The sequence below is a fragment of the Sciurus carolinensis genome, chromosome 2, assembly GCF_902686445.1.
Source record: "Sciurus carolinensis chromosome 2, mSciCar1.2, whole genome shotgun sequence".
Taxonomy (NCBI): Eukaryota; Metazoa; Chordata; class Mammalia; order Rodentia; family Sciuridae; genus Sciurus; species Sciurus carolinensis.
Genome location: NC_062214.1, coordinates 26,029,378 through 26,039,420, shown reverse-complemented (window position 1 = coordinate 26,039,420; position 10,043 = coordinate 26,029,378). Strand labels below are relative to the sequence as shown.

General features: G+C 51.7%; 1 protein-coding gene across 1 annotated transcript in view; it reads right to left on the bottom strand.

Annotated features, from left to right (window-relative positions):
- Positions 1-4,562: 4,562 nt before the first annotated feature.
- Positions 4,563-10,043, bottom strand: part of Trib3 (tribbles pseudokinase 3) — a 9,599-nt gene continuing 4,118 nt past the window's right edge. Inside the window, exons 2-4 of the mRNA XM_047540202.1 lie at positions 9,782-10,043; positions 8,243-8,535; positions 4,563-6,009 (exon numbers count right to left, since the gene is read on the bottom strand). The exon at positions 9,782-10,043 is cut by the window's right edge and continues 29 nt beyond it. Of these exons, the coding sequence (XP_047396158.1) occupies positions 5,532-6,009; positions 8,243-8,535; positions 9,782-10,043 (1,033 nt within the window). The 3' untranslated portion in view covers positions 4,563-5,531. The remainder of the gene's footprint in view (positions 6,010-8,242; positions 8,536-9,781) is intronic.

Here is a 10,043-nt window from a genome sequence, read left to right as displayed (position 1 = left end):
CCTGGCCCGAAGGGCGGGGGTCTGATCCGGGCCGCGGCGGTCTGGAGGGCGGGGCCGGGACCTGGAGGCGCGGGGGCGGGGCCTGCGCCAGACAGGCAGGGCTATCAGAGACCCGGTCGTTTGCCATCACGGCTGACAGCTGTAGAGCACTCTCTGCGCGCTCCAGATTGTTTATGACCTTGCCAAGGTCAGAGCGGAATTTCAGTCTAAACCTGGCAGGTTCGGGAACTCACCCTTAACCAGGCCGGAGGCTGCCTCTAGGTTTTCACGCTCTACTTTTGCATTGACTGATCAAGTTTGCTTTCGCCGTAGGAACAAAATATGGAAGCTCTACGTCCTCCAGGCTCCTGTTTCCTTTAATATTTCTCCCACTTTTCATTCCACAGATCAGCAGATCCTATGAGCTTCATCTGCAGAGTAGATACAGAAACTCACCCCTCGCCTCCTCCATGCCCCATCCCGTGGTGCCTGTCTGGTCGGATTAGGGTCCTCACTGGCCTCTTGTTTCTTTCTGCCAGCCCCTCCCCTGCCTGCAGTCACTTTCTGCCCAGGTACCAGATCATCCTGCTAAAATATATCAGACCCAATTCAGTCCCACTCAGATACTCCCATATCACTAACGGAGAAGCCCAAGTCCTCCCCAGCCCTACCAGCTGCCACCCACAACCTCTGCCTTTGTCTGCGACATCCTCACCTGGATTCACCACACTCAAGCCCCACTGGTCTCAGGATCCTGGAATAACCCTGTCCTTTGGAATCTGCTGCTTTAGAATTTTCCGTAGGAAGACTTCTGGTGACAAATATTCTCACTTTTTCTTTGAAAAGATCTTTATGTAGACTTTTTTTTCTTTTTGCTACTGGGAATTGAACCCAGGGGTACTTATTCACTGAGCCACACCCCCAGCCCTTTTTATTATATTATTTTTTGAGACAGGGTCTAGCTAAGTTATTTAGGGGTTCCCTAAGTTGCTGAGTCTGGCCTTGAATTTGCAGTCTTCCTGCCTCAGCCTTCTGAGTTGCTGGGATTACAGGCCGTGCATGTGCCACCGTGCCTGACTCCAAGACCTCCTTCCTGAATGAGTTTTTTATTGGGAGTGGATTTTTTTCAGCCATCGTCAAAGGTACATTCCATTGTCTTTCCTGGCTTCCACGAGGGCTGTTGACAGTCTCCTGTAAGTCTCATTGACAGGGAACAGACAGTGAGGACGACGGGAGCACAAGGTCAAGGGAATCATTCTATAAAACAGGCCCGCTGTGCCGACCCCCAAATACTTTCTTTTCCAAGAAGCAATTTACCTGCAGCCCTGACTGGCTTGAGTGGTCAGGCGATGTCACATTCCTCAGCAAACTACCTGTTATCTGCAGGAGAAATGCAGGCCGGAAATAATGCTGCTAAGAGGACCCCAAGTTACCCTGAGGGGGAGACTTTTGTGATTCTTTTCACAGACCAGATCCCAGAACTCAGGGAGATAAGGGTAATTTCTCCTTATCATAAAATCTATAAGAATTTATTGTTAAGAATCCACTTAGAACCGGACAGCATGGACTTGAAAGTGTGATGTCATGCTGTCAGTCAAAAGCCAAGAGATGACCTGGGCGGGACTCTCTGGAAACTTCTCTGGGATCCCCAAAAAACTGGAGTGCAGAAAGACACATTGTCCCTCTCCTCTCTGAGAGGGCCCAGTCTCTCCCTTCAGAGTGTCCGTTTTGCCTTTTCCTATCCCTTCAATAAACTCATGCCTGTTACTCTGAGCGACTGTCTGAACTCTTTCTGAACTCTTTCTGATCAGGGTTTGAAGGGGGCCTTTGTGCTGCCTGAGATTCCCAGGCCTGTAACAACGACTATTTTTCCTTTGGCATCTTTATTAGGATATGGCTTATATAACATAAAATTTGCCCATTCTGGCTGTGGCTGTGACTCAGTGGTAGAGCGCTTGCCTAGCATGTGTGAGGCACTGGGTTTGATTCTCAGCACCACACATAAATAAATGAATAAAATAAAGGTCCCTGAACATCTAGAAAAAAATTTTTTTTTAATTTGCCCACGCGGGCTGGGGATATGGCTCAGTTGGTAGAGTGCTTGCATTGCAAGCACAAGGCCCTGGGTTCAATCCCCAGCACCGCAATAAAAAAAAAAATTTGCCCACGTAAGTGTACACTTTAATGGGTTTTAGTACATTTACAGAGTAAATGTACCATTACCACAACCTAATTTTAGAATATATTTATCACCCAAAAGAAACCCTGAATTCATTAGCAGACATTTCCACTTCCCCACCCTCCACCCCTCCATGTGCTAATAATATACTTTGTCTCTATAGAATTTTCCTATTGCAGACTGGTTGTTTTTTTTTTTTTTTTTTTTTTTTTTTTTGCTTTTTGGTTTTTGTTTTTACAGTTCCAGGGAGTGAACCCTCAAGTGTTCTACCACTGGTTACATTCCCGGCCCTTCTTATTTTTATTCTGAAGCAGGATCCTGCTAAACAGTCCATTTCACACCTGGGCTGGGGTCAGATTGTTCCAGAGAGGAGCTGAAATGGGCTTTCAGTCCCCAAAGAGTCAGGATTTCTCCAAATACAGGGGTTCTCTAACTCGGATGCTCAGCAGCAGCACCCTGGGAATTGGTTAAGAGGCAGAACCCCAGATATTCTGATTCAGGAAGTCTAAGGAGGGTCCAGGAATCTGGGTTTTAAACAATCCCCCCAAGGATGGAAGCATCAATCAAAAACATTTGAGAAATCCTGTTCTGGACCAGGGGAGGTGCCACATGCTTGTAATCCCAGATACTTGTGAAGCAGACCAGAGACCCCACCCAGAAGACCCTTACAATTAAGCAGAAACCGCCACCATGTTTATAACATAGGCAGAAGTTCCTCTTCTTGTCAGAAAGCTTTATAACAGAATATCAGCAAAATTTCTACAAAAAACTCAATGTGGGATAGGACTTCCTATTTCTTGGTGAGGACTAGGAGTTTACTCTATTTTGCAAAAACTAAGCTTGGCTGCAGACTTGATGCTATTACCTCTGCTTTTGTTGTAAAACCTCTGACTAATCTAAAAAAAAAAAAAAAAAATGGGACCAAAAGCACTTTCTGTAACCTCAAGGAAAAAAAAAAAAAAAACTTTTATGTAGACTCCTACAAAAATGTAACCCTCCAAGCATCCCCCACCCCACCTTGGGTATAAAGTTCCAAGAATTTCAACTCAAGGTTCAGAGAATGGTTTGGACCCTGCAGCCAATAACCCTGCTTCCTGAAAATTCCTTGGGTGTCCAGCCTCTTCTGTCCTACATCACTTGGGATACTGAGGCAGGAGGATGACAAGTTTGAGGCAAACCTAGGCCATTTAGGGATACCCAGTCTCAAGATAAAACAAAAAGGACTGGAGATATGACTCAGTGGTAGACCACCCCAGGGCTGGTTCAATCCCCAGAAGCATACACACATAAAAAAGTTCTGGAAGTTTCTGAGGCACTGGGCTGGGCAGGCCACTGGGGTGAGAAGAGGCTCCAGGTCCAGCCTCAAGTGGTGGGCAAGGCTTAGCCACATAGAGAGAAGGGGACCAGTTGGTGGCCCAAGTTTCCCCAGGAACATATGCCTTGCATATTGCATGCTATAGATATATGTGTATGCATACACACACGCACGCACACACACGTACACACACATATTTTTTTGTTTTTTGGTACTAGGGATTGAACCCAGGGGTGCTCTACCACTGAGCTGCATCCCAACCCTTTTTCTCTTACTTTGAGACGGAGCCTCTCTAAATCACCCAAACTGCCCTAAAACTCATGATCCTCCTGCCTCAGCCTCTAGGGTCGCTGGTATTTCAGGCATGCAGCGCCGTGCCTGGCTCCCATATCTATTTTTAAAAGGCCACACATTTTCAGTCCCTCCCACTCAGAGAGAATCTGAACTGGGTACGCGACATGCATTGGCCCATGGGACATTGGCTGAAGTGACAGGAGCAAAGCTTGCACATTGGTACGTGTCCTCGCGTCACTTTGTGAGCCAGGATTCAATCCTGGGCAGTCTGACTCCAGGGCAAAGTTCTCAAATGCTCTGAGGTCACCCTCCTTCTTCCTCTAATGTGACACATGACTGCCACAGTCACTGTGCCAGCTCTTTCCAGAGACAACAAAGGACAGAAGGAGCTGGGAGAGCCGGCATCCGAGCCAACAGCTCTCAGAACCAAGTCAGCCAGCCTGGAAGCCCGCCTCGCTCACTGGCTTCTTGCTTTGGTGAAATCTGTTTCTTTTTAAGCTTTTTTCTTTTTTTTTCTTTGCCATGCTGGGGATCACAGGCAGGGTCTTGAGCGTGCTAGGCACACACACCCTCTTCCAGAGCTACACCCTGGCCCGCGTTTAAGCCGATTGACTTGGAAAACGGAGAGTGGCAGTCCTGGGCTGCCAGGAAAGTGTGCTCAGCAGGACTCAGCTGAGCTTGCCACCTGTCTGGCCTTTTGCCGAGGGACCAGTTTTAAAGGCAGAGAAAGTTGGTAAGAGATGGTAGGTGAGGGTAGAAGAAATCTCCCAGAGGAAAAAAATCATTTCATGAGTCTTTTTTATTAGGCACAAGGTGAGAATATGTAACTCATGGTCCCAAATCCACAGTATTGACTACAGGCCTGAACCCTGAGTGTGCCCAGAACAGGGCCTGAGGCTTTCCATGTGGCCCCACACAAACCCTGTGTAGTCCTGGCCCCAAACATTGTCAGGGGCTAACGGAGCAGACGGCTTGGACCCCCATTCCAAAGCATTCCTTGAGTCTGATGAGGACCAGCCTCAGAGTTGAATTCTTGGGTCTTTTGGGCCCAAATCTTTGACTGAGGCCTGCAAGGAGAATGTTCCATTCATCTGGTTTTTGTCCCCTGTGGTTCTTTACTACTGAGCTCCATCCCCAGCCATTTTTTAAACTTATTTTCAGACAGGGTCTCATTCAGCTACTGAGGTTGGACTCAAACTCGAGGTCCTCCTGCCTCAGCCTCAGGAGTTGCTGGGATCACAGACGGGGTGCCATTGTGCCCCTTAAAGAGAACACCTTGGTAAAGCACAGTTTCCAGCCCGGCCTGGGCTCTGAGTCCTGAGGGCAAAGCCCGGGGCCTTTGGCTTAGAGGTGCTTCCCTTTCTTTGAAAGGTGCAAGATACAAAGGTAGCTGGGCTGTTTGGAAAAGGGACTGTCCTAGGGACAGAAGCACCTGCCACCAGTACAAGTGGAGGCTGGACCCTGGTACTAAGTGTGCCAGGACAGACACTGACCTGTGCCAGCTTGTCTGCTCTGCAAGCAAGAAGGTTCGTCCCCTTGGTTCAGTGCCCAGCACCTCCAACAGGACTTGGGAACAGGAAGCAGCCAAGCATGACCCGTGTGTGCAGGGACACAGGTGTGCACACAGCACGCTGCCCATGCTTCCTCCATTCCCCCTGCTAGAAGGCACTTAAGGTTTGGCTCAGTCCGAAGATGCAGGAGAAAGTTCGGAGGTGCCCCCCAAACGCAACCTGCTGTCTGCAGCCGACAGTCCAGGATGGTGACCTAGCCATACAGACCCACCTCCTCCTCAGCCTCCTCCAGCCCGGGCCCATCGGGAACCACCTGGTCGGCTTCCCAGGGATGGGATCGGAATGGGGCTGGGGGGACTGCGTCCTCCCGCAGCCAGGGGTGCAGCAGGATGCCTGTGGCCGTGAGCCGCTCGGCTGGCTCCCGACGGAGGAGACAGCGAACCAGGCAGCGGGCAGGAGCAGAGAGGCCGGCAGGCAGGGCGAAGGCCCCCCGGCGGATCTTGCCAAAGAGCAGCGCTGGCTGGGAGTCCTGGAAGGGGTAGTGGCCGGCCAGCATGGTGAAGAGTGCCACGCCCAGGCTCCAGACATCCGCTGCCTTGCCCGAGTAGGACGCCCGCGAGCTGAGGACCTCAGGTCCCACGTAGGCTGGGCACGCGTGCTTGTCCCACAGGGAGTCGTCCGGCCCCGTCAGAACACAGGCCTCCTCCAGGTCCTCCAGCACCAGCTTCGTCCTAGGGCAGAGACAAGGCATTGGGCCCTCCTGGGTCCACCCCACGCACCCACCCCACGCTGTCACCTTCAACAGCACCCACTTCCCCAGGATCTGCTGGCGTTTGACAGGCACGAGCCAGTTCTGAGAGGCTGGACAACTGACCCCATTTCACAGGTGAGAAGGTCTAGGCTACAATGTTTCTTCAGGTCACAGAGCAATTGCATTTAAACTAAGATTCCAACCAGTTGCATTTAAACTGTAATCCCAGTGATAGGGAGGCTGAGGGGGAAGGACCACGAGTTCAAGACCAGCCTGGGCCACTTAGTGAGACCCTCTCTCGAAATACAGTAAAAATGGCTGGGGGTGTAGTTCAGTGGACAAGGGCTCCTGGGTTCAATCCCCAGTACCAAAAAAGGAGAGAAACCGGAAGTGTGTGGAACATCTCAGCAAGGTCCTGCCTCCAAAGGGAACGACCAAAAGCCAGGCCAGCGTGCAGCGTGCACAAGCACCGGCCCTGGCTAAGCTGGTTCCTGGCTCAGCCCATTTCACCATCCATACAAGCTGGAGAGAGGCTACCATTTCACAGCTCCAGGGTGCAGGGCGGGGGCAGGAGCTCTGCCTGGCCCCCTCCTGGATCCAGGGCTGCGAACCTTCACGTTAGTCCCATTTTTCCCCCCAAAGAAGACAGAAATCTTTTTTGCGGAGGCATGGGTAGTGCTAGAAATCAAACCCAGGGCCTCCTGCATGCGCTAGGCAAGTGCTCTACCACTGAGCTACCTCCCCAGCCCCAGAAATCATATTTTAATAGAAAAGTCCCAGTTTTTAAAATGTTGGCCTGCCATTTGCAACTCTGACTTTATTTTGGTTTGGACAGTACTGGGGATTGACCCCCGGGCCTTGCTTGCGTTAGACGGGCTCTCTACCACTCAGCAACACCCCAGCCCCGCAATTCTATTTTAAACAGCTCCTACCCGACACTCCCAATGGCTTTAATGACAGTTATTCAATGCCCACTGCAACGGGTCTTATTTTGGCACTACTTCCCGGGTGCCTGCAGACAGTTCACAAATGCTGACTTATCCTATGAATCGCGGTCTGGGGGTGGGGCAAGCTCAGCATTACTGGCCCATTTTACAGACTAAGAAAGAAAGACTTGTGCAAGTGAAGCCAATACTCCAGGCCAAAAGCAGAAGAAAGGCAGAACCAGAATTTAAATCCAGGCCTGCCTGGCTCCATAGGCCCTCTTCGGCTAACTACTCTTCCTTTTTCTCTTTTTGAAGTACTGAGGATTGAAATTGAATCCAGGGGCACTCTACCACTGACCTACATCCCCAGTCCTTGTTATTTTATTCTGAGACAGGGCCCTGCTAAACGGATGAGGCTGGCCTCCAACTTGTAATCCTCTTGCCTCAGCCTCCCGAATGGCAGGGATTACAGGTGTGTTACCACCACAGCTGCCTCTGTTAACTATTCTTGACCTATTGCCTTCGAAAGAGAAAGGAGCACTTTCCTTTGGAAGTAGCTGTGTTTACCCTAAGTTTGAAATCTGTTTGAAATTATGTACCAGTTTAAAAATCAAGATTATGTACCAGTTTAAAAATCACTTTGCACTCAAAGGCATGTTGTTCTGATACAGAATGCAGAAGGAAGCTGGGAGAATGTAGAAGGAACTCTGGGATTACAGGTAGCAGGATCACAAGTTCAAAGCCAGCCCCGGCAACTTAGCCAGCCTTAAGCAATTTAGTGAAACCCTGTCTCAAAATAAAAAAATAAGAAAGGGCTGGGGATGTGGCTCAGTGATTAAGGATCCCTGGGTTCAATCACTGGTAACAAAAAATGAACCCCAGGCCCTCCCACGTGCTAAGCACATAAGCACATGCTTCACTAGACTACAGCTCTAGCTCTAAGCTTTTCCACTTCTTGCTTAAGTTACTCTGCTTCTGGGCCTCAGTTTCTTTCCTTTCTTCCTCCCTTCCTTCTTTCCTTCCTTCCTTCCTTCCTTCCCTCTACCACTGAGCCCCATCCCCAGTCCTATTTTGTATTTTATTTAGAGACAGGGTCTCTAAATATGAGATGAGTTTCTTAGAGCCTCACTTTTGCTGAGGCTGGCATTGAACTCGTGATCCTCCTGCCTCAGCCTCCCGAGCTGCTGGGATTACAGGGCCTGAACCCCTGCACCTGGCCTGCGTCTCAGTTTCTCTAGCAGGGTCCACCTCTTAGGCTTGTCTCTGGGTCTCTTCGGCCCCACTCACCTCTCACGGTTGGCGAAGACGAAGCGTCGGAGTTTGAGATCTCGCAGGACTAGACCGTGCTGGTGGCAGTGTGCCAGGGCGGCGGCCATCTGACGAAAAAGCACAGCGGCCTCGGGCTCTGGGACACGGCGGCGGCTGCGAACCAGGCTGTGCATGTCCCCGTAGGTCCGAGCAAAAAAGGCGTAGAGGAGCTGGGTGCCCACCAGGACCTCAGTGGGCCGCGCCACGTGCTGGTGGCGGGGCAGCCGCGCGTAGGGCTCCAGCAGGGCGCGGGAGCCGCAGGCAGGGTAGACCTGCAGGCAGAGCACCCCGTGAGCTTGGCTGGGACTCCGAGAGCCCGGTGGCCCCGAGGACAGGCCCTGCCCACCCTCTGGACTCTCCCATGTGTCGCCTGTGCCAAGTCCTTCGCTTTCCAAGTCCCTCAACGCCTACGAAAGTCAGATAAGGAGGGATCCCCCATCCCACCGGGTTTTCAGTTACGGAAAATGGGAGGTCACAGACCAAGGAGGTCGAACCTATGGGCTCCTTGGTCTGCTCTGAACCGCTACCCTGTATGGCCTGCAACTTCAGAAAATTGGAAAAAATAACAGGGAAACCAGCTGGGTGCAGTTGTGCACACCTGTAATCCAGTAACCTGGGAGGCTGAGGCAGGAGGATCACAAGTTGGAGGCCAGCCTCAGCAACTAAAGGAGGACCCGAGTGATTTAGTGACACCCTGCCTCAAGATAAAAATAAAAAGGGCTGGGAATGTAGCTCAGTGGTAAAAGTACCCCTGGATTCAGTCCCCAAAATATAAAAATTAAACAAACAAACAAACAAACAGGTAACCCTAACAGAAAACCCTGAAAGCAGGAGAAAACCAGAAGAGCAGAAAGCAGTTTATGCTCATCATCCTCAGTCACTGGCTGGCTCCCTTTCACTCAGTCAACCAGCTTGATTGAGCGCATCTATGCCACGCTCTGGGGAGCCTTGGTCCCTGCTCTCCTGGTACCCTCAGTCCCACGCAGGAAGGAGACAGTGCAACAAATCAACAAGCTCTGTATAACCAGTGCTGCTGATGCTTCCAGCCAAGAAAGATGCTAGAAGAAATAGGACTTTGGAAGCTGGCCCACTTTAGACAGCCCGACCCAGAAGTGACTCTGAGTGATTTTAAGATTCCCAGAGAAAGCTTCCGGGTGAGGGGCACTAGCAGGGCCAAGACCCCGAGGCAAGCAGCGCGGACCTGCTCGGACCTGCTCTAGAAACTCCGCAGAGGCCGCTGGGGCTGGAGGGGGCGGGGCATGTGGCCAGGGGGGTGAGGCTGTTGAGAAATGTGGGAGGAGTCTGTGGGCCCTGGACCTGAAACACCGGAACGCTGCGCTCCATTCTCCTGATGGGAACTCTGAGCTTCGGAAAATGGAAGTGACTTGTTAGAAGCCACACCGCTAATCCCCAGCCCGGGCTTCACCAGCTGCCTCAAAAAACCCCACAGGAGTGACTGAATCCCAGGGCCTCCGCACTCTGGCAAGGAGCCACGACCTCTCGAGGCCTGAGACCTACCTTGCAGGTGTACTCGGTGCCCGTGGGGCAGTGCAGGGCCCGGTAGGTGCGCCCGTCCTCCTTGGGCTCCAGGAGGACGTATGGCCCAAGCCGGGAGGCAGGGGCAATGGCAGGAGCCCGGTCGGGAGCCGCGGGTGGGCTCAGGGGCAGCAGGCAGCGGGGCGGCCCGGGCTGGGACCTGCTTCCTGCTCGTTTCAGGGTGGGAGGCTCAGAGTCTGGGTCGCCTTGCAGCTCCAGTGGCTTCTTCCTGGAGTAGGAGCCT